The sequence below is a fragment of the Phyllostomus hastatus genome, unplaced genomic scaffold (genome assembly GCF_019186645.2).
Source record: "Phyllostomus hastatus isolate PE091 unplaced genomic scaffold, TTU_PhHast_1.1 phas_contig_57, whole genome shotgun sequence".
Lineage (NCBI taxonomy): Eukaryota > Metazoa > Chordata > Mammalia > Chiroptera > Phyllostomidae > Phyllostomus > Phyllostomus hastatus.
The window spans coordinates 3,779,952-3,805,048 of NW_025333912.1; the positions used below are offsets into that span (position 1 = coordinate 3,779,952).

Genomic DNA, 25,097 nt, shown 5'->3' on the forward strand with positions numbered 1-25,097 from the left:
TCAGTCTGTTCTCCCAGTGAGTTTTTAAGTACACGTCTCAGGATTCCGCTGATTAAAGGGATTGAACAGATTTTAGCGAATGCTTGATCTTTTTTACAAGTGTTATCATAAAAGTTCTATTTGTTGCAGTGATATTTTGAATGTGAGTTATGAAGTTCTAAATTTAAGTAAAACATTGTGTCAATTTCTTTCCTTCCTGCCTTGAAAATTACTTAGACTTATGTATAGGACCCTCAAAAATGTACAAGTTTCTTATAGGAATCACAATAAATCTATCAGAATTTCTACCCACTCATTTGATCACATATTCAGAGTGATATTATCAGACCTTCCTAGTTTCAAAAAAGAATCCAGGAGCCACAAACCATTCTCTGGCCTGGATGCCGTAGAACACTTCACGTCCGTACCCGGCGGATCTGCTCCCTTGTCTGACTGGATCATCCTCCTGGCCCGAGCTTCTAGGCGGAATTCAGGACTAGGGAGTAGACCAATAGACAGCACACAGTTCATTCCATCATGCTGGCCATGAAGTTCCCAGTGCACTGAGATGCATTTCCATAGCATCTCTGGACAGGTCAGGCACTGGGCTACACACTGGTGTCCTCATGATAAAGAGAATTCTTGCACTGTGGCCCTTACTCTCTAACCATCGCCAGCTGTGAGAAAGAGAAAACTATTCCATGAAACACTCCCTCTACTCCCCTCTTTTTTTCACAAGGGATGTTTCATTTGTTTGTTTCCCACCTCTTTGCCTAGTTGGTTTTACCATCATTAAGAGCTCAGATGAGCCTTCCTGGCCCTCATGACCTCATGCCCTTCCCCCTCCCATTGTGCCCCACAGTTCTTCATGGCGTTGATCGCGATTGCAAGAGCTGTGTGTTACTGCTGAGGCCTACTCTTAGAGTTTATTTTCTATATTGCTTTAGGTAGGTTTAATGTCAAGAAACAGAAACCCCCAGTAATAGTGGCTTAACAGGATAGAAGTTTATATCTTTCTCATGTAGAAGTCCAGAGGCTGACAATCCAGGGCTGGTTGGGCAGCCTTGCTCCATGAAGTTCTCAGAGAATAGGTTCTTTCCACTCATCGCTTCACCACCTGGGATGTGGTGTGCTTATCCTCCTGCCCCAAGGTGGTGCCTGGGGCCATCACGTCTACATCGTGGGCAACAGGACAGGGGACGGCTTAAAGAAATGAGGGCAAGGGGAATATGCCCACTGCTCTTTGAGGAACTTTCCCACACAAAGTTGTCCTATGCAATGAAGAATCACCTTGTGCTCTGTGTAACCTTCAAATGCCCCACTGGACTTCCATGTTGCTGGAAGAAAACCTCTATAATTATCTGAGCCTAGAACTCAACTTTTCTTTACATATTCTATAAATACAGAGTATATTTGTACAGTTTTAAAACACACTGAATTTTCTGGACTACTACTACCACAACCAAAGGATTAATTTATTTTGTTTTGCTTGGACTCTATCAAGTTGCCCATCATTTCAGAAAATCATGCCATTGATGGTACTGTTTGGGTGGGTTTACTACTATACACCGCTCTATCTGTGTCTGCATTCAAAGCTGCTGCATCTGTGGTGGAATTTTTAATAGGTGTAAACATGTGTTACTTCTTTGTATCTTAGGTATAGTTGTATCCCATATTTATATATTGAAATGTGCAATGTCTTATCAACTACACTTAAATTTAGTTCTTCTTTTATATATATATGGATTTTTTTGAAGTTTTGTGTAGGCAAGTGTCTTAGTTTGGTCTCCCCCAGAGTCAGACACAGGATAAGGACTCTAGGGAGGTGATTTGTTTGGAAAGTGATCTCAAGAAACACCACTAGAAGCCCTGGCTGATGTGGCTCAATGGTTAAGTGCCAGCCTACAAATCAAAGGATAGCCAGTTCTATTCCCAGTCAGGGCACATGCCTGGGTTGTGGGCCAGGTTCCCAGTAGGGGGCGTGTGAGAGGCAACCACACATCGAGTTTCTATCCCTCTGTCTCTCTCTCCCTACCCCTCTCTAAAAAATAAATTAAAACTTTTTTTTTAAAAAAGAGGAGAAACACACACAAGTAGAGAAGTAGGGTACTGAGGCAGGGCAGAGGGGGAAAGCCAGTAAAAGTTTTATCAAGCAAGTAACTACTATGGGCAACTGGAACTTAATCCCACGGGGAACAAGGGAGAAGGAGGTGGGGGTAACTCCACACCAGTGCTACCCGTCATTGGTTGAGGGCTGTTCCCAAAGAGCATTGCTTCTGGCACTTGCAGCCTGCTACATGGGTACTTTCTGAGAGTGAGTACAGGTGCTGGCAGTTGGAGGTTGGCCCAGAGTGCATCAAATTCGTAAAGACAGCAGGGACGTGGGTAGGACACCAGCAGCATTTGTTACTATAGGATAATGCAGAATTAATCTGAAATTTTTTAAAGGAGCATTTCAAATTAGTAGTTAAAGACTGGGGTGTTGAATCTAGTATGATTGAAAACCACTCTCCAGAATCTAGACAGATTGTGGGATTGAGTCAGGGAAGCTATATTGAAAAAGACATCATTATTGTCTCTAAATTCTAAGACAGTGAGAAGAGCAACACAGAAAGTTGTTACAGAATTTTAGACAATCTTCCAGACACATGCTTCTTAATACCATATGCTTTGCCTTGTCCACCACCCTTGCCTGCCCAGCCCTCACTGAATCAGGTTAAACACTGCCTTTTCCTGTGTTCCAGTTGTTGAGCCTCTGCTGAATCACTTAGCACAACAATTGCATGTGTCATTCATCTTAGTTCCTAGAGGGGACTTTCAGGGTAGGGAACAGAAAAGGGAGACGGAGTGTCTGCCAGGCAGGCTGAAGTCAGAGCAAACAGGTGGGTCTGACTCCAAGTCATCATACTTCCTCAGGCAACCTCTTAAAACCTGTTACCCAAAGGACATCTCAAAACTCGCACATCCTTGGTGGGGCAGTACAGATTGAACAAGCCAGACGCTGTTTGTGCATCATCAGGTGGGCCACACTTCTCCGGTATTTAATGCCCAACTCCAGGGCCACGCAGATAATTCATGTACTCTAAAAAGCTCCTTTTGACTAGTTTCTCAGCAGGCATAAACAGTAATTTTCATCACCACAACTTGGGTGAATTCTGAAAACTGTGCCTGCCTGGTCATCCTGAGGTTTCTGTGATAAATTTGCTATGGACTGAAATTGTGCCACCCCCCGACCCCACCCCCCAATTCATATGTACTGATGGAAGCCTTGCCCTCAATGCGATATCTGGAGATGGGGACTTAAGGGGTTATCGGGGTGGGGCTCTCGTGATGGCACTGCTGACCTTCTAAGAGACACCAGAGCCTGCTCGCGCTCTGCCAGGTGAGCACGCAGCGAGAAGGGGGTGGCCTGCGAGCCAGGAAAAGAGCCCTCACTAGAGCCTGACCATGCCGGCACCCTGATCTCAGACTCCCAGCCCCCAGAACTGTGAGAAAATACCCTTCTGTTGTTTAAGCTGCCCAGTCCCTGGTACTCTGTTCTAGCAGCTGCAACTAAGACAAAAATGCATAGAAATGGCCCAGAAAATGATTTTCCCTCCATCTCTCCCTCCAGGTGGCTAAGAAAACTATAGTGATTTATTATCTTCAGAGCACTTACCATGCCTCACAGTTCTCTTACCCATTAACCTGTTAGTGTCCAGCCCCTGTGTCTGTCATGTCTGTAGGGGGTCAGGGAGTGGACAGCTTGCTCGTCCTGTTCACGGCTGTGGCCTCAGCACTTCTAACAGTGCTCGGGTTGTAGCAAGCACTTGATATTCCCAACTTTCGCTGGGAAGGAACAGAAAATGGGCGGCCAAGAAATGGAAGGAAAAGGCCGATACCTCCCACAGGGAGTTCAAGAGAAGCCGGATGCCAACCCTGAGACGGGAGGCAGCCGGAGTTGGGAGGCCTGTGCCCCTCCTCTCCTCCTCCGCCGGGTCATACTGACTTCGACCTTTCCTATCAAACTTTGACATTGCAGCTGAAGGAGACCTTCGATGTAATCAAAGGCAACCTTCATTTTACAGATCGGGAACTGGACACTCAAAGAGGTATTCAGTGGCATCATCGAGCAGTAAAATCACATTTCCCTCCTTTGTTTCCATTAGTCCTGAAAGACACCAGGTCCTGGCAGAAGACTGTGATGTCACATCCTAGTCTTCCTTTTCACGACTTCTGCACCAATTGTCTGAGACTTCCCTAGTTCTGCTGTCTTGAGAACGAGAACTCTTGCAATTCTGGATTAATTAACAGAAAGGACAGCCAGTTCCATGGTTAACTGAGAAGCTGTGTTAGTACCACTGACTCCTGAGGAGTTTGTCCTAAACATTACTTAACAACCATGAACTTTTAAAAACTGTAGTGATTACCATTAAATGCTACACTCTCTACAGCTTTTATGCTTTTTCAAAATGACACTTTCTATTAAACAAAGCCTGAAAAGGACTTGAAAACTGAGAAATGGCCTATAAAAAATGGCCAGTTTTCTCTGGGTCACAATACTGATTAGGACTAGGAGAAATGTTCAATTTTATTTTATCTTCATGACAACTCGTTATTCTATACTTTAAAAATAGCTCCTGAAAGCAAAATCCCTTTCAAAACCATAAAATTTCCCACATAATTTGGATTACAATGAAACTAAATCACTTGAATCCGATTGTCCAGACTGTAACTATTAAAAATGGACAGAAGGGCAGACACACAGACCATGGGTCACTGAGGATCCTTTGGCAGTGTCTCTTACCTGCAACACTGCAAACGTGGAATGTTGCTCCTACCCAGAGAAAAGCTTCGTAGGAAATACTAGTGGGCTATTAACTGCCAAAGTCACCTCACTGTTCTAGAGAAAATCTCTGCACATCCTCTTTGATTTAATCCGCAGCAGCCTAACTACTAAATTACTCACAAGCCTCCTGTCACAAATCTTAAATATTCCTTGCATTGAAGAGTCTAGTAATTGCTATCATTTTCAACCTTCACTTTAGTGTTTTCACATAGGGTTTAGATGTCACTTTAGTATTTTCTCTCAAAATGCCAGCACAGTTAATACTTAAAGATTAATATTTTTGTTGAGTATTTCAGGGGAACAGACACCCACAAGAGAGGACAGCATTTTAATTTTAATGAAAAGAAAAACTGTGGAGAAACCTGAGAATAAGCAGACCTACTAACCTTAATCATTTTCTCATGTTCTGCTGAAAAGCAATGACAGACTCCTGAGCCAATAATGAAGCCTGTAGCAGTTCCTTCTGAAAGGTCCCCTACCAAGCCCGTTCTGAATGAACTCGTAGTTAGCTCATTCTCTCTCACACTGGAGGTACTTCTTTATTTGACAATTTTACATTGCAGTGAGGGAGAGAACATTTCAAAGTAGGTATCATGAAAAGCACAAGAGAAAATGCTGCTGCTGACAGCAAGACACGGGGTGAAAAACAGCAACTGGAAGAGGGTTATCAGCTGTTTTATCCGGAAAATACCTATGGCTTTCCCCTGCTCTCCACAGTAAATGAAAATCCAAGCTGGGAACGTGATACATTTGTGAATGTTTTGAGCACAGCATATTTTATCAAAAGCACTTAATTTTACTAAAAGTTTTCATTTCCAACTCATGTTTTAAAGTTCATGTTGAACTTTAATGCATAATCCATATGAAATGACATCTCTGGCAGCTGTAGTAGAAAGAGCACTGGGGAGTCCTAGGTCTGAGTCCCAGCTTTAACAGTGAGCAAATCACAGCCACTCCTTGTCTGTAAAACAGGGACCGGTGGGGCGAATGACTGCCTCATGGGCCGCTTCAAGCATTCATCATGTGTGTGAGATCCTTGCACACTGCAGCATGAGACCTAGGCACTTCTATTTATAGACATGGGCCTGGAGGTTTAGGGCTTTCCCCCGAGAAAAATGAAATTTTATTAATATGCTATTTGAAAAGTATAAATATACTATAAAAATCTGAAGTAACTGGGCAATTTCACTCATGACTCCAACAAAAGGATGAGTTATATATATATTTTTTAAGGACTGAAACAGCCTACCAAGCATTTGAGAATTTCTCAGTGGGTGTCAAGTGTTTCTGTCCATTTCCACAATTACCCTAAGTTCCCTTTCTTTTTTTTATACTTTTTAAAAAAGATTCTTATTTATTCATTTTTAGAAAGAGGGGGAAGGAGGGAAAAAGAGAGGGAGAGAAACATCAATGTGTGGTTGTCTCTTGCACGCCCCCTACTGGGGACCTGACCTGCAACCCAGGAATATGCCCTGACTGGGAATTGAACTGGCAACCCTTTGGTTCACAGGCCAGAACTCAATCCACTCAGTCACACCTGCCAGGGCCCAGGGTCTCTCTCTTAAGGGGTCAAAGGCATTCAGTACATTTGCTTTTATAAGTCATATGTGGAATTAATGTAAAGTATTTAACATAAACTAATCTTTAAGTGTTGGTCTCATCCCAAAGCATTAGGGAAATGGACAGGCTTCTTGAGAAGACATTACAACAGGAGGATGATTAACTAAGGCCTAATATTTCTACCGGAATATTTTAACTCCTCACTCTTCCCCTCCCTGAATCTGTTTGCGGGGTGGGGGATGGAAAGATAGATAGATAGATAGATAGAGAGAGAGAGAGAGAGAGAGAGAGGGAGAACTATCAAAATATGCCTTCTGTCCAAAGAAATAGTAGATTCTGTTAAGACCCTTGTCCTCATAGGAAAAAGGGGGACCAATGCAATAGCATGAACAATAAAATAAAAAAAGACCCCTGTCCTCAGGTTATTAGGATCAGAAAGTTAATTTGTCCTTTGCCACCAAAGGTGCTATAATTATAAGCTTTGTTTATAAGTTTTATAAGCTTTATTTTAAAGAGAGATTTCTAAAATCCTAAAGGATCCTCAGAAGCCAATACAAAGAGGCATGGATTACAATGTAAGCAAAAATGCTAAACCCGGATTTCTTTTACATTTTTAAGCTGCCCTGTGCCATCTCTCTTGTAATCAAAACAACCTCGTAAAGATCAATGTCTTTTATTATGAAAATTGCCATTACATTATAGCCAGCATTCCAAAACAATATTTTAATAAACATTTGTCTTGATTATAAAGTAGAGCAGGAACCATGATCCTTTTTCCAAATTAACATCTGCTGATGTTAATAAATTAGGGAGAAACTCCATACGCTCACCATTTGTGTAGATGAGATGAGGAAGAGCACCCATGTTATTCAGAACAACTATTAGTGTTACTTATACAGTATAAACCAACCACTTACAATAGGACATTAAAAAAACAAACACTACAACAGTGAAGTGTCATAATACTTTTGAGATAGGAAAAGCCAACGCTTGTTTCCTTTTTCTTCCCCTCTGTGAACTAATGCGAGGTATAGGGAAGAGCCACAACACTAGGTAGGATGTAGGAGGGATGCAGTTCTTCATTTCCCCACCTCCTAGTTTTTTGTCCTGCTCCAAAACAGCCCGCATGCAAAAGCTCTTCAGGCTCTCTTCACAGGCGTTGGGATACAGTGTTTGCACATGGACAGATGAGGATCCACAGCAGCGCAGGGTCAGTATCTGAATTCCAGTGTATTCACTCTGTAGAACAAAATTCCCATGTTCTTTTTTACTCAGGAGGCAGAATACTATTTAGATGCATTTCATGTTTGGGGTTGTGGTTTGCTGGTCACTATATCAAATGTCTCCCATGATGAATACCATGGTGGAAAAGCTTAGAAAAAGTTAAAACTGTAGTTTAAAAGTTCTCTTCCCCTCTCTCAGCAAAGAAGCATGATGCACACATGATTGCAAGGGACTCAGGAAGGCATAGTGTGGTTACCTCAGTTTCAAGTACAATCTGCTCCTTGCAAAGGGGTCTGGGGTAACTGGAGGCAGACCAGAAACTCCAAATTATCCATCATCTTCTTTAATGCAATAAGCTACACTGAGAACTTTTCTTGCAACGTCATGAAGCTGGCATAACCTTTACTGTAGGAAGAGATATCCTCTTTTTTCAAACAGTAGGTGTATGGTATTTTGAAAACTTATTGGCCAGGGACTGGTCAATTCTGATTTCTACAGCCTTTCAACTCTACCTCTAAAATGTATAGTCTTTTCTTCTGGGCTTAGGGCTCTGATCATTAGTAAGGTTCAGAAAAAAACCACCAAAATAGCACAACATCCTAATTTCAAGACCATCCTTTTTTGCCACTGCGGGAAGATGCCAGATGGTGCTATAACACTGTGTATAGATAATCCAGTTGTCAAGCTGTTATGCAGCCTAGTTAAGCTTCTCACGCTGGATCTGGTAGTAGCATGCCTGAAAAAAAATTCAAAACAATTTCAAATTTACTTTGAGAGAAATTACATAAACATAGCAGTGCACCTAGGACTAAAGAAATTCCTTATTAATTCTAATAGCCCAACAAAATCAGTTGCTTTCATTTTTCCTGTTTTCTTCCAGCCCTCTATCCAGTGTCTTTACTGCTTAGTTTAATTAATAGGTAAAATTTTGCACATTTCCCTCTAATTGTAAAACACATATACACAAAACTTTTTACAGGCTGTATATTATTCTTCACTAAGGAGAAATACTACAATTTGCTAAGCCACTATTAATTGGACATGTAGAGTATGCTACTCATTGTAAGGTACACAAATAACTGAAATCGGAATCATCCGGTGTGTTCAGTAAGCATACAGATTAAGCATCCTTTCAGACCTAGTGAGTCAGAACCTCCAGGAATGCATTTTTAAGCAGCATCCACAGGTGATTCTGAAAGTTTCCAGGCCTGGGAGCCACTCACACTACAAAGAGCACTTCATCTAAATCATATAGAATGTTTTCCATTCTTCAATTAAGAACAAATCTCCAGGAGGAGAACTACCCAAACTCCACAAACACTTTTGGTGTTTTTGATATCAGTGTTAACAACAACTGTTTTCCAAAAGGGTAACTGCTATTTAATTTAATCCATTATGAGCAATATAGGAATAATACTGATATTACTATAACCCCACCAGCACTGGTTAAATTTTAAAACATTTTTGTCAATTTAGCAGGCACAATATGACACCTTGTTTAAATCTGCAGTACTATTATATTCAGTGAGGTTGAGCATCTTCTTACATATAAATGTATTAATTCGGTTTCTTCCTTGGTGATATGTTTAGAGATGCTCTTCAATAAATGTAAGTAGTTAATAAGTCATTGGTGGTCGGTATTTCCTTTCTGACCACCCTTTTTCAGTTTATTTATTTAATAGAAATGGTATTTACATTGAAAAGTTTAAAAAATTAACCCAAATCAGAAAACTGACATTAAATTCTATTTTTTTCTCACTTTAATTTGTCTGTCTTTCTTTCTCTCTTCCTTTTTCTATATTTAACCCTAAAGCACCTGTAATTTGCAAGGTGGGCAATTCCACCCTGATTTCACTTTCCTTCCAAAATTCTTAATGACCTATCCCAATACTTTGACCATTTATTACATAAAACTCTTTTCTATTTGTGTCTGGTTTTTCCATTTTCACATGTGAAAGTTTTATTACAATAATGTCTACCTGGGGGCTATCCCTTCCATTTGAATAGTTATTTGTCTATTCCTGTGGCAGTAATATACTGTCTTAATTATTACAATTCTAACCCGGCAGAGTGGGTCTATTCTCCCTCTCTTTTTTCAAAAGTGTTTTTGTCATTTTCTATATGTTGTTCTTCCGATAAACTTCAGAATGATTCTACCATAGTCCAAGGAAAACTGAAGTGACTGTCAACAACCCCTTGAGAGCACCCAGATCAGGGACCCTCATTTGTCATCTGTTGGTTACAGTAAATACATGAAGAAAAAAGAAGATGCAGTTCATATTCATTCTATTCATACTGCCTTCTGAGTTTCTACCTTAGTACCACTAAAAAGCTCCATTTTTTAATGCTTTTTTTTAACACTAAAAATTCTTTTTTTCTTTTCTAGAGTTACATTTATATGGATGGTCTATATTCATAAGCATCTGTAATGATTTGAACAATCAACTTATAGAGAATATTGGGTGGTGGATAATTTGCTTTATGCATAATAACTAACTGATTGGTACTTTAATATATTATCATATTTCAAAATGTTAATAATATGTGCTCTAAAGGCACTTAAAATGTTTGCATTGAACTTTTATAAAGAAGAAAAGTAGCTCATGACAGATTTATATTATGGTAAATGAAGGACAGATTTCAAGCTAATGAATAATAAGTAACACCTACACTTACCTTCAAGGTGGTGAACATTATGCCCTGCTCCCCGTGCTGAAGATACGGGTCCATCAGGTCCTCAATGAGATGGACCTCAGAACCTAAATTCCTAATCCTGCCCAATAAGAAAAAAAGACAGAGTTATTTCTACTTATATGTACATCCTTCTTCAAAATCTGTTTGAAGGGAAATAAATAGCTCAACAAAGAGGTAATGACACAGTGAAATGGTTAATAAAAATAGATTTTTTTTTCTAGTGGAAGAATATATTCCTTCATCAGTTCAAAAAAAAGCAAATGAAACCCTGGCTGGTGTGGCTCAATGGATTGGTTTGCAGGTTTGATTCCCAATCAAGGCACATGCCTGGGTTGTGGGCCAAGCCTCCAGTTGGGGCAGGGGGTATAAGAGGCAACCATACATTGATGCTTCTCTCCCTTCCCCTCCGTCTAAAAATAAATAATAAATAATCTTTAAAAAAAGCAAGAGGCATACGTGTTAAAATGAGTAGTCACTAATATTAAAGTCTGAAAGACTGATCACCTGGCCCGTAGCACCACGTATAAGAAAACAGGAAACAAGTCGTCCATGGACCACAAGAAGTCTTCCTGCAGTGATGCCAGGACACTCTGTGAGATCTCTTCAAAAGTCTGCTGGATGACTTTAAGTTTGTCTGATGGGGTAAATGTTGTGCTGTTGGGGGAAAAAAGGACAAAAAGACACCTTATAATCTTCTTAATAGAGCCATTTGATAGTAATTTTTGAATGTATACCCTCCTGAGGTACATGTGCCTTAAATTGGACACATCAGGCATAATGAATCGCTGGAAGGGATGACCTTTGTAATCCTATGGTTCTTTGAGAAAAGAAGGTCCCAACTATCTATGATTCACCTGGAAGAATTCACTAAGTCATACATCATCTCCTTTTACCGAAAAGAATCTTACTTTCCTAATACATGTTCTTCTGAGCAAGAATTTAGTTAATTTCCATTTGGCTAAAGATGTGATTATATAGATAAGTTTCTAGGTAGGCACACCACAACTTTTGAAAATGCAAGGACCTGCAGAGTAAAAAGTAATCTTAATGTCTCACACAAGCCTTTCTTATCTCTGGGCTGAGACTGACACCATCTAGGAGTGGAGGGGCTGCTTAGAGCTTAAATGAAACTAAGATCTCATTAATTTTTTAATAGACTAACCACTACTTCAATTTATGTGATTTTTCAACAAATCAGATTACCTGATCTGCTGTAGACATTCTACAGCTGAGGCAAAACAAGCATCTTTTGTGGTTGGCAAAACCTGCAAAAAGAGAATTGATGAAGTTCAAAGAGAAACGCTGTCCTTTATTGTAATAATATGATGACACCAATGGCAGGGCAGAGGTCTCTGGTGAGTAACCCAGGCTTGGGTACTATTCCAGTGAAGTAAGATGGAAATTTCTTGGTATCTCGAATCCCCCATTCCACAGAAAAGCATAGTTTAGTTTGCCGAGGAAACTAAAATCTACTATACCTTTTTAGTCTCTCCAAGGGTTGACAAGGTCACTGGCCAAAATTTCCTGCAATAGAATACATACTTTGTTATTACAAGTTGTTGCTTATGGTAAATAAATCCCCATAAAAACAGGTGATGACTATATTAGCTTCCCTGTCTCCCATTTAAAATAAGTTCCACAAACAGGTGAAGTTTTAATAAACATTCCAGAAGTAATTTAAAAGTTTCTGTCACGTCCCTAACGAATCTGTCATTCCATACTCCAATAACCCTACACATTACAGATACGACCCAACATTGGCCAAAAGCTTTCCTCCACTCAGTTTTGTCTCATTTTCACTATTAAATCATTCCACTGAAAAAAATATGTGTTCCAATTGAGGTTTATTCACCTTTTTGATATCACAAATAAGTAATTATTGGGCACTGGCATGATTGGCCTTATCACAGCACTAGAAAGCAAGCATAACTACTTAATATTCCCCTGAATAACAAGAAATAATGCCTTACAACAAAAAGAGCACTTTTAAAACTTTTAAATTGGAAATTATAGATGAGGAAGAAGGAAAGAGAAATGAAGGAAGAATGCCAAAGACGGAATACAATTAGCTTTTTCTGAAAATGTGGATATATGTATTTTGCTTTAAAGAACTACAAAATATCAAGTGGGATAACTCAAATTTAAGTGTGTGTGTGTGTGTGTGTGTGTGTGTGTGTGTGTGTACATACACAAATAAAAAACAAACTCCAAACAACAATTGGGTCCATACTCATTTTCAAAGATTATTAAATATCACTATTTTGTGGAACAGATAGGCAAATAAATGAGTAAACTGCAAATCATATATATAATTAGACATCAAAGTACCAAATTTCTAATAATGCTGTTTTCACTTTAAATTAAAACCACTTGATTCCACTCATAACTACTGTACTTACCTTTGTACCCCAAGGAAGCCCAGAAGAGCAATGTCTGGCTGCTTATTCAGTCGCAGAACACACTCCCAGTAAATGTCTTCCTCACGATCGTTATCCAGGGCGTAGAGCATGAACAGTGGTGGGTACAGGCGAGGTAGGAGCACAGGAAGCAGTAACCCCGAACTTGTTACCACATAACTACAAAATATCAGAGAAAAAAAGTCATTAACATTAAAATTCAATTACAGAATCAAAATGGAATGTAACGATGGGAAATTTTGAGTAAAAAGGTAGTTATAAAACTATTCTACTTTTACATATGGAGTTCACATGAGGAGCTGAGCCCCAGAGTCTTACCTTGCACCGACTGTGAATTCTTTTCATAACTCGAAATCTAACTGAAAATCTACTTGGTTTCTATTTTGAGACTGATCTCTCTATTGTTATTCTAGGTCAGCATAATGTTACTTTGCTCAGCTGCCTTTGAGTCCAGTCATTCGTGCCTGTACTTTCACGAACTTGAGAGCTAAAAGGAACTTCAGAGTACCTAGTCCAACCACATCATTTTAGAAATAAGGAAACGGAGATCTAGAAAAACAACTTTTCCAGGATGCTTTGGATAGGATCATTTGGTCCCCACCGCCTTTCTTCACTCTCTCCACCTAACTCCATTTACCCCGGCTCTGGCGATTCGGATCTGGAATCTGACATCTCAGTGCAAAAGGGTTTCCTTTCAGATGGTAGAGGAGCAGAGAGAGGAATTGTGCTGCCCTCTTCAGGGAGCTCAGGAAATAAAAACCTAAGGAGTAATAAAAAAATGTAATTATGCAATTATACCTCTAGGGTGGCTAAAAGAATAAAAACACATTTCCATTGTTTTATCTACTTAAGGACTTATGATATCAAACTTTGTATTAACTAAATATTTTAGTTGTCTGAGATTCTTAACTGATGCTTCTTACAAAATAGAATTAAGAGCATAGCTAATAATACCACTAAAAATTTTCATGTACTATGGTTTTTTTTCTGTCTAGTTATTTAAGAATGAAGAATTCTGATCTATATTATATATATTTCCCTTACTGGCAAATCTCATCTGAGGTCAATCTGTATAAACTCTTTTAGCAGAGACCATTTTCTCAGAGTATAAATAGGTATCAGTAGAAATTACTTAAATGCCAAATACTAAGAAAAAAACCCCAATTGTAAAATTTTTAAAACTTTTTCTTAAATCTTTCTTTTTAGATTTTATTTATTTTTAGAGAGAGGAAAAGGGAGGGAGAGAAACATCAACGTGTGAGAGATACATTGATCAGCTGCCTCTCACACCCCACCAAACCAGGAACCTGGCTTGCAACCCTGGCATGTGGCCTGACTAGGAATCGAACTGGCCACCTTTCGGTTCATAGGCTGGCACTCCATCCATTCAGCCACAGCAGTCAGGGCTAAAACTTTTTCTTTAAATTAAATTTATTGGGGTGGTATTGGTTAGTAAAATTACATTTTTTTACTAAAATCCATATAATTCTAAGTGTTTATATAAAAAGTTGCAGAAAAAATTTTTCCAGGTGATCAGGCTGCTACCATTCCAAAATTGTTGAGGTTTTTTTTTCTAGTCTTTGAATTTGCCCTATATTTTATCTCCAATCTCTTATATGCAAATGGTGGGCTCTACCATGAACAAGACTTTATTTTTACAGACTTTAACCATGACCCTTTCTCTTTAAAGGCAGTCTGCAATCTTCTCTAGTTTTGTAAATTTATTCTCTGCCCCTGCCTCTGCCCCTGATTTTATAGTTGGAAAAGCTAAGGTCAGGAAACTTATCTTCATTATACCCATCTTGCTATGTCAGAGCTGAAACATTTCCAACCCAGTGGTCTTCTCAGTAGATCACAATACCCCCTAAAACATGAAACATGTCCATATGCATTTATTAATTTGAGGCTAATAACAAAGTTTTCTGAGACAAATTCAAACTTTTGCCTAGTTTCTTAACATAATATTTTCTTTATACTCAGTAAAAGACTTTGAATTTCACTAGTTCCAGATTTGCTTGCTGCCCTAAAACTCTTCTTGGAAGTGCTCACTTGCTCACTTTCTCACCTCCTTCAGAGTCTTTGTTCAGATATTCCCTCATTAGTCAGGCCTCCTTGAGCTTCTGTTTAAAATAGCAGCATCTTACCTTCAGTCCCATCTTCTTTCCCTCTATCATATTTACTGTCATTTGACATACTGCATATTTTGTTCTGCTACAGTGTAAGTTCTATGACAGTACACATGTTAAACATTTTGTTGTTGTTTTATTCACTGATAAATTCCTCCAGGAGCTAGAATGGTGGCTAACACATAGATGCACACAATAAATATTTGTCGAATAAATGAACAAATATGTTGTTGCTGTCAAGTGACAATAAATACTCAGGGACAAAACTTTGTATTAGACTTTATCTTCTCTGTGGTTAGGTTTTAGAGACATTATTTTGCCTAGAGATGAAATCCATGTAAGACTATTATATTTAATACCAAAATTAGAATTAAATAACATTTATTTTAGCCTTCTATTATACATAATGAGTAAGAAATACATAAAGAAAATAAGTAACAATGACTAAGGTTCTTTTTATTCTCATAGCATAAACATAAAGTAAAAACATATTGCCATTATTCAATCAATTTAAGGATCTCTGGCATAAAACCATTTTCTTAATGAATAATTTCTGTGATAAAGGGAAACGTTAAAGATTCTTCATGAAGTTGTAATCTCTAGATTCAGAGTGAAGATACCCAAGCCATTAGTATGAACTAATATCCCACAACTTGCAGGCTTCAATGAAAAGATCTTTTACCTGACAAGCTGGAAAAGTCGCTTAAGGTAGGACTTAATCTCCTTCACGGCCTCCTGCAAGAGCCGGCGGTTGGCGCCCACACCCACATACGTCATTCTGTACACTGCAACCAGTGTCTCCACGAGCCTGCCCAAGGGGTGCGGAGGAGTGTCGCAGGCCTGAGCAGGAAGAGAATCAGTGAAGTTGGTCAATGTGCACTAACAGAGAAACAATTCGTAAATAATAAACAACTTTCAAAATTTCAGGAGTCAACTTATGGACCAGGAAAATTCAAATACTCAACTTTGTGAAAGTGAAGAGTCTACCCAAATTATATAAAGTAGGAGTTCCTAATCTTAATCAAAAAATCCTTTTAACATCTTGGGAAAATATCAGATATACTGATATAGAATATCATTAAAAGAAAGGTACTAACATACTTCAAACTTCACAAAAAATATATACAGTGTTACCTGAGAGAAAACTAAATAATTACTGTTGATTATGCTCTGAAACAGTAATTCTTCAGTTCCCTTGATTTCTCTCATACTCCTTCCTGAAGCTCATTTCAATACATGTCATAGTTAAACTGTAGCTGATTGTACAGCATTTGAGAAGGAAGCAAAGACAGCATAACCAGGGGATGAAGGCAGCCTGCTTTATTTATACAATCTCTATTTTGCTAGTGTTACTAACAAAAAGCCATTTTAAACTCTGACCCTAGTTCTTAAGAACCCCCTAGAACATTTTATAAAACTTAAAAAGTTCTATTGTCTTTAAATGGTAATATTCATGTAGAAATGTGCTTGTATTAGTCAGAGAATTAACAAAAGAAATACATAGCAAAAACAAGACTTATTTTAAGGTAAAAATAAGCTGTGAATAGATTTGAATGGTGTATTGTGGTAGCTGCATCATTAATTGACAAGACCGGTATAACTGTGACTCTAGTTTTACCTTTATTAAATACTTCCTGATGTCGTCATATTTCTCTACTGAGAAGGCACCAGCATGCTGAGGGATGAATTCCAAACTCTCTAGTGTCTGAGTCTGTGAACGACTTAATATCTCTGGACTAGTAAAAGGGAAAAGAAAACCTATTATGAATTTTATGTCAAGAAAGCAAGACAATTGTAATGTACACATAAAACATAGTCACCAACTAAGGATAAAACAGAGCACCCAAAAGTGTGTCTGGCCCAAATGAACCTGCTATTAAGTTATGTAACCATCATCCAAAATAGCATTTAATGATGCTTCACAACAACAATAAATTGATAAAGATTCTGCTCTAATATAAACCATGACGTTGGAAGATACTACAACGTCAGCTTGGAGAGAAAATCTGTGATAGATTTGTTAGTGACAAGAGAAAAACAAAATATCAGGGAGAGCTAAGGAAAAAAGAAATCAAATCAAAGGGCAAAGGAAGAAATAAAAATAAGCTCAAGAAGTAAGGAGATAATGAGGATGCTACAACAGGTAGTGAGGTAAAAGGAAGCTCTGGATGAAGAGTTAGACAAAACATGTACTGGTGGTAATCAGCAGTAGTTTTTGGTAATGGCACCCTATCATTAGATTATAACCAATCAGAAATTAGAAACAGTGTACAATCATTATTATTATAGTATTTTAGAGAAACAAAAGAGACATGGTTTTACATACAAATTCATTCATTCTCCTTGGCAACACTCAACAACAGTTAGCCAAGGTCAACTGGAGGTCTAAAACATCACTGTTTACAACAGGCTCTATCGGTGAAGGCTGACCGTCTGCGCCACACAAAAGGGCAAGTCCACAATTTTTATCAGTTCTGGGAGTTTCTATTTCTTCTACTGATAGGGAAAGTAGAAGGTAAATATCATGAACTTCATGAATGAAACACTATAATCAATTCCTATTTATCCCAAGTACAGAAAAAAAAAAAGACCCCAATTTCTTTCTGCACTGTAGGTTCCTTAGGTCCAAACGCTCAACAATCTTGTGGAAGTTACTGGCCAAGTGAAGGAATAAAGGTGTGGAAAAAAGGCAGACGGTGAAAAGAAAAGCAGGAGAAAAGGGGGGAAATAAGAAAGAGTAGAAAAAGAAAAGAGAAATAAAAAAGCACATCTGTAATTTTTTTTTAGCACAGGAAAGCTGGTGTGCCACTTTTTTAGGCCCCCAAGGATACTGATAAATGTGCAGGAATTTGAACTGCCGTTTCCCTATATACAAGGCATCCTTTTTATCCAGGTACTTTCAATATTATTCTCTTTCAATCTGAATGTGATGCATTTGTACCTGGATATCTTTGCTTTTTTTTAGGATATAATTTGCTCAGCTTCTTGAATCTGTAGGTTTAGATCTTTCACCAAACTTGGGAAATTTTCAACCATTATTTCTTCAAATATGTTTTTCAGCCCTGCAATTTTTCTCCTCTCTTTCTGGGATCCCAAGGACACAAATATTAGATGCTCAGATCCTTAGAGCTCTGGTTATTTTTGTCTGTCTGTTTTGAAGTTTGGATAATTGTTATTAATCTATTTTCAAGTTTACCAACTCTTCTGCTGTCATCTCTATTCTGCTATTAAATTTACTCAGTGATTTTTAAAGTTTTGTTTACTGTATTTTTCAATTCTAAAATTTTGATTTGGTTCTTTTTTTTCAAAGTTGAGATTTTTTAAAAATATTTTATTTATTTATTTTTAGAGAGAGGGGAAGGAGGGAGAAAGAGAGGGAGAGACACATTGATATGTGAGATCAGCATGTGCCCTGACTGGGAATCAAACTGATGACCTTCCAGTCTGCAGGCCAGTGCTCAATCCACTGAGCCACACCAACCAGGGATTGATTTGGTTCTTCTTTGCAGCTTCTGCTTTTGGCCTATACTTACCAATCTTAACAGTTATTTAAAGTGTTTGTGATTGCTCTTTTGAGCATTTTTACACTAGCTACTTTACAGTTCTTGTCAGATAATTCCAAAATCTATGTTATGGTGTTATTGAGGTCTATTGCTTGTCTTTGTCCAAATAAGTTAAGATTTTCACAGTTCTTTGATTGCCAAGTAATTTTGGTTTATATCATGGACATTTTGAGTATGTTATGAGTCTCATTTATCTCTTATGGAGAATGTTGACATGTGTAATAGAGTACACAGAGAAGGCTTGAAATTATCATCTTTAGAAGGACCTGATTGTGAACTTGACACCTCGCTAGTACCTGGGAATTAAGCTTCCTAAAAGTTCCCTACACAGATATGAAACATTCCCTAACTGATAAGGGTATTTTGTTGTCCACAGACTTTACTAACAATGTGCTTTATGATGGACACCTTCTTTCCTTCTGGGACTAGAATCCTGGTAGTTGCTAAGCACAGGCTGCTAATATGACCAGCCACCATTAAAAACCTTGGGCACTGAATCTCTAATGGGCTTCCCTGGGCAGAAACACTGAACATGTGTGGCTGCATTTTACTCCTGGGGGAAAAAGTATGCTCTGTGTAACCCCCTCAGGAGGGAGAAAGAGTATAGGAATCTTGCACATGAATTCCTCCACACTCTTCCCTAATGATCTGACTGTGGTACCCTCTTCCCTAATGATCTGACTGTGGATCCTTACTGTTTCTGAAATGACTCTTAACTGAGAGTACAACTATATGTCGAGTCTTGTGAGTCCCTCTAGTGAATCCTGAATATGCAGTCATCTGGGAAGTCTCTGGAACAGCTGATGTATTTTTCAGCCTGCTTTGGGCTGTGGTTCCAGTGTCAGTTTACTTCTCAAAGCCTTAGTAGTCTTGCCCTAGCTGGTGTGGCTCGGTGGACTGAGTACTGGCCTGCAAACCAAACGGTCGCTGGTTCGATTCCCAGCTAGGGCACATGCCTGGATTGCGGGCCAGGTCCCCAGTAGGGGGTGCACAAGAGGCAACCACACACTGATGTTTCTCTCCCTCTTTTTCTCTCTCCCTTCCCTCTCTAAAATTAAACAAATAAAATCTTTAAAAAAAAAGTGACTGGAATTGAAAAAAAAAGAATAGACTTATTTTAAAATATAAAGCCTTAGTAGTCCTATTTGGATCTGTCTTTGAGTATACCACTCAGGGGTCAGTCTGGGACCTGGGTGGAAGTCTCCCTATAAACTCACTTCTCAAAGTGTTGATATGCAAATTAGGATCAAATTCACACATGTGCAAGTTTGGGGTGAACCCAGGAATTCATAAACAACTTCATAAGGCTGCTTTCCAGAGCTTCCCTCTCTGCATGACCTGGCCAGAATTTTCAGGTCCCCCTTTTATTTCTTCTGGCCAGAAACAGCCCACTTCTACCAATGTGCCACATCAAGAGCCAAGTGGTAGAAGGACAGAAAGAGAAACCAAAAAAAGCAATGGGATTTGGCCAAGACTCTCGGACCTGAGGATCCACCAAAGGGGAAAGAATTCCCTTGTGAGTTTTAGCTCTTGCAAGCTTCCTGTCATGGCTTCTCAAGCAGTTGTCATCACTGCCCCTGCCACAGGAGAACCTGGGGGCTGGAGCATGAGAAAATGGAGAAAAAGGAGAGAAAGAAAACTCAGTGTATCTCCTCCACTCTAACTGAGCTTTAAGAGTCTCTTTTTCACAACTTGAGCTAGAAGCGGAGGGTTTTTTCTGGATCTCCGTCAATCTACACCCCAATGCTTACTTCAAGGTTTCAGGTTACACTGAGCTCAGGCTGAGGGATACTGAAGTTATTAAAAAACCCAGTAAACTCAAGGCTGGTTCAATGGCACTCTGAATTCAGGTGTTCTTCCCCAATACACTGGCTGATACGTACTTTTGAGAATTTTCTAACAGCTATCCACATATTCTGTGGGGGTTTTATAGTTGAGTTCAATAGAAGATAAAAGCAGGTGCATTTTTTAACTCTCTTACCCAGAAACAGAAGTACACCATTGACTTTTAAATTAAATTATATTATGTTAAACGTGGCAAGCTTGCTTACTACTTACTGATTTTAAGTTTCCTCTTCCTACCACGCTCTGCCCTGCGCTGGGCAGGCACTCACTCACTCACCTGTCTCTGTGTTGGCGCCGACTGGCAGTCAGGGCCACAGCAATATTTTCCCACGCTTTCCAAACCTCTCCTTGGCCTGGATTTTCACAGCCCAGCTGACGCCAACATTCATCAAACACTGCTTTCCACTTCTCATCAGGAGGCACCGCCAGATTTCCCAGCTTCCTGCTAAAAAATTCATATCAAGCTTTAATTAATCACCTTTTTTTTTGGTGTGTGTGCAAAAATCCTGAATAGAAACTATTATATAACTGAGAGTGCTTCTGTGACAAAACTTCCTAGATTTGATGGTGGTTCTATTTTAAAAACACTGAAGACAATTTTCAAAGAGATAGTTTTTAAGTACTTAATGTTCATCAGATACTAAAGTCTATGACTTATTAAGTACATCAGAATTGACTCCTTATTAAGTACAAAGCACATTAGAATTGACTCCTTTGCTTTCTACATATCCACAGAATTGATTCTGTAAAATTGACTGCTGTTAAAACAAGGACTTTCTGTGCTCTGCACAACTCATAATAGGAATTGTGAAATGCACTGCATACTGGGTTCTAAAAATACTCTAAAAATAAACATGGTATAAAAAATATATCAAACTCCCATTAGAAAAAAGAACCCAAGATGCTACCAAAATACAAAAACAAAGTGAAAGCTGCAATCAATAAAGAAAAATATATATGTGCCACAAACTTGTTGGAAGACAACGTACAACTTAGAGACTTATATTTTGCCTTTCTTTTCCATATGTGCACAGTATACTATTCCACTTGGTGTACATATATATGGGCTTGATCTTTACTTTTCAAAATCGAGTTGTCTAGGGTTCCCTTTAAGAATGCTCTCTTTCAGTCAGCTTGGATACCTGCACCATTAACAGTAGCATTATTCCCACACACATATTATTCCCACACTTCCATTGTAAACAACTATGCTGTAAGGCTTTAATTTAAACCAAGACTCTAGATTTAGCTATCTACAATAGTGTCAGTTGACAAATCAAGGAAGTTACACTTTGTTAAAAAGGAAGACTTTAAAACCTTGTTCTCCATTTAAAATATTAACCAGCTTTGATAAAAGCAAGACAACTAAAAACATTCAATAATTAACCCAGAATTAACATCAGTTACTCACAAAACTTTGGGTCTGTCTTTATCACTCTCATACAGACTAGGCTTAAAGTAGGTTCCAGTGATTTTTATCCCAGATCCCCATTCTCCACTAAAACAGCCTTCAATGTAATCTCCATTTGGCATTGTCAGTGTTCCCTGGGGCAGAGTTGGAGAAAATGTGAAATTAGAGAAAGTCTTTTCAATGTAAAAATTCAAGAGGAAAAAAGAGCACCAAATGGTTAACATTTCCCTTTTTTAACTTAACGTTTACCAATCCCTAACCATTTTTTAAAAAGTATGTACATGCATGTGCAAAAAGAGTGTATAAAAATAAACCCTTGGTAAAAGGGAAAAAGTCACAGAAAAAATTAGTAAAATATTTTGAGCTGAATGAAATGAACAAACAACTTAATTGAACTAAAGCAGTGCCTATATTAAAAAATAAGAAAGATCAAATAGTAATCTAAAATTTCATCTTACAAAATTTAAAAAAGGAGGAGCAAACCAAGAGCAAGAAAATCCAAAGTATGAAAAAAGGAGATAATAAACATTAACAGAAATGAGAAAACAAAATAAAAAAATAGAGAAGAAATCAATTAAACCAAAAATTGCTTCATTGAAAAGATATGCAAAATTGACAATTAAGTAGGCTGATCAAGGGAAAAAAAAGCGAGACAAAATTACAAAAATGAAAAAAAAAAAACACAGGGTACACTACACCAGCCTTATAGAAATTAAAATGCTGGAAGGGAATATAAGGAAAACAACTTTATGTCAACAAATTAGATAACTTAGATAAAATAGGAAAATTCCTAGGAAGAACCAAATTACCAAAACCGACTCAAGTATAAATAGAAAATCTGAATAGATCAAATAGAAGGAAATTAAATTAGAATTTAAAATATTCTCATAAAGTAATACTCAGGTTCAGATTTCATTAGTTAATTCTCTAAAAAATTCAAAGAAGAAATAATAATATCAAAGCTTCACAAACTTTCAGAAAATAGAGAAGGAAGGAATCCTTCCCAACTCATTCTATGAAGCATTACCCTGATACCAAAGACAAAGACAACATGAGAAAATCATAAACCATGATCCCTTATAAATATAGATGCACAAATCTTTAACAAAATATTAGCAACATATGAAAAGGATTAAGTACCATGACCAACTATGATTTACTGTAGGAAAGCAAGGTCAGTTTAATATCAGAAAAGCAACCAACACAATACACTGTATTTATAAAGAACAAAACCACATGATAATCCCAATAGACACAGAAGAAGCCCTTTGAAATATCCAAACCCATTTATGATAAAAACTTTAAACAAACTAGGAACAGAAGGGAATTATCTCAATCTAATTAAACTATGAAAAACCTTCAGCTAATATCATATTTAATTGTGAAAGATTTAATGCTTTTCTCATAAAACAGGGAACAAGGGAAGGATGTCTACTCTTACCATTTCTATTCAACATTCTACTGGAGAATCTAGCAAGTGCAGTAAGACAAGAAAAAGAAATAAAAGCCTTCCAGATTGTAAAAGAAGAAGTCTAACTTTATTTTAGACAATGTGATCCTATATGCAAGAAATCCTAAGAAATATACACACATGCACACATACCCTACTAGAACTAATAAATGAGTTTAGCAAGATTTCAGGACACAAGAACAAAATATAAATATCAACTTCATTTGTATATAAATAGCAATAAATAATCCAAAAATAAAATTAAGAAAACAGTTCTTTTATAACAGCATAAAAAAGACCTAGAAATAAATTTAACCAAAGATATGCAAGAGATGCACAGTGAAAACTATTAAACATTGCTGATAAAATTAAAGAAGATCTGAATAAATGGAAAGACATTCAATGTTCACAGATTGGAAGATTCAATATCATTTAGAAGGTAATTCCCTAATTAACCTATAGATGTAATCCCTATCAAAATCTCAGCAGGCGTTATTGAAGATTTTGACATGACAGTTCTAAATTTATATGAAAAGGCCAAGGATTCAGAATAACCAAAACAATTTTAAAAAACAAAGTTAGAAGACTTATACTTCCTGATTTTACAACTCACTAGAAATCTATAGTAGTAAAGATACTACAGTATTGACATAAGAGACATGAAGATCAATGGAATATAATTCAGAGTCCAGAAATAAACACATTTATGATAAATTAATTTCAACAAAGATGTCAAGAAAATTCAATGAAAAAAGCTGATGAGACAATTGGATACCCAAATGCAAAAAAAAAATCAATTTAGACTTTTAACTCACATAATACACAAAAGTTACTCACTATGAATCATAGGCCTAAATATGAGAGACAAAACTCTAAGACTTTCAGAAGAAAATCTTAATAATCTTGAGTTAGGCAGATTACCTAGATATGACATCAAATTCATGATTCATAAAAATTATGAGAAATTAGACTTGATTAAAGTAAAGGGTATGCTTCAAAAGGCTCTAGTAACATTAAAAATGACAAGCCACAGACTGCAAGCAAATCTCATTCTAATAGAGGACTTCTATCTGGGATATATAAAGCATCCTTAGAAGTCAATAATACTATAAACTAATTCTTAAAATGCCAAAATATTAGAATATTTGGGTAAATTGTGGTTTCTCTTGCTTAAATAAACTGAAAAACAATTTTTAAAAATATGTTTAAATCAACACTTCACCAAAGAAGATACAAGAATCATGAACAAGCACATGAAATGTGCTTTAATGATGTATGACATCATCAGTCATAAGGGAAATATAAATTAAAATCACAAGATAACATTCTATATCTACTAGGATGGCAAAAAAGAAAAAAACAAAAATAAAAAAGTATTGGCAAAGATGTAGAGAAATTAGAACCCTCATACACTGATGATGGGAATGTAAAAAAAATAGTGCGGCCACTTTGGAAAAACTATTTGGCAGTTTTGGCAGTTTCTTAATATGTTAAACATCAATTTACCATACAACTCAGAAATTGCATTTTTAGGCATCTACCCAAGAGGAATAAAAAAAGTTCACACAAAAAATTGTATTCAAATGTTTACAGACTATTATTCATAAGTTTAAAATTGGAAACAATAGAATGCCCATTAACTGGTGAAGAAAGAGATAAACAAAGTGTGGTTATGAAATACTGTTCAGCAAAGAACAGGAGTGAAGTACTGTACATGCCATAATATGGGAAGACCTCAAAAACATTGTGCTAAGTATAGAAGCCACACAGGCAAGACCACACATTGTATGATTCCATTTACATAAAAGGACCTAAACAGGAAAATCTATAGAGTGATCAAGTCCATCAGAGGTTCTCTAGGACTGGGGGGTACAAATGAGGGGTGACTCAAATAGGTAGGAGATGGTGATAGAAATCTGTTTGGGTGATGAAAATGACCCAAAATTGAACTGCAGTGATTGTTGTACAATTCTGTACATTTAAAAAAAATCATTGAAGTT

The 25,097-nt window shown here is 37.5% G+C and overlaps 2 protein-coding genes across 5 annotated transcripts in view; both read right to left on the reverse strand.

The window, feature by feature from the left end:
• The window catches only part of MPP4 (MAGUK p55 scaffold protein 4), a 42,727-nt gene extending 37,905 nt beyond the window's left edge, over positions 1-4,822 (reverse strand). The window contains exons 1-2 of the mRNA XM_045847562.1: positions 4,766-4,822; positions 366-475 (exon numbers count right to left, since the gene is read on the reverse strand). Coding sequence (XP_045703518.1) covers positions 366-441 — 76 coding nt within the window. The 5' untranslated portion in view covers positions 442-475; positions 4,766-4,822. The remainder of the gene's footprint in view (positions 1-365; positions 476-4,765) is intronic.
• A 2,069-nt stretch (positions 4,823-6,891) lies between these two features.
• ALS2 (alsin Rho guanine nucleotide exchange factor ALS2) overlaps positions 6,892-25,097 on the reverse strand; it is a 77,241-nt gene continuing 59,035 nt past the window's right edge. For all 4 annotated transcript variants that reach the window (XM_045847597.1, XM_045847594.1, XM_045847596.1 and 1 more), the window contains 11 exons: positions 21,648-21,781; positions 20,514-20,681; positions 16,447-16,564; positions 15,511-15,668; positions 13,340-13,462; positions 12,685-12,861; positions 11,764-11,809; positions 11,489-11,550; positions 10,790-10,939; positions 10,268-10,364; positions 6,892-8,327 (listed from right to left, as the gene is read on the reverse strand). In XM_045847597.1, coding sequence (XP_045703553.1) covers positions 8,289-8,327; positions 10,268-10,364; positions 10,790-10,939; positions 11,489-11,550; positions 11,764-11,809; positions 12,685-12,861; positions 13,340-13,462; positions 15,511-15,668; positions 16,447-16,564; positions 20,514-20,681; positions 21,648-21,781 — 1,272 coding nt within the window. In that variant the 3' untranslated portion in view covers positions 6,892-8,288. The remainder of the gene's footprint in view (positions 8,328-10,267; positions 10,365-10,789; positions 10,940-11,488; positions 11,551-11,763; positions 11,810-12,684; positions 12,862-13,339; positions 13,463-15,510; positions 15,669-16,446; positions 16,565-20,513; positions 20,682-21,647; positions 21,782-25,097) is intronic.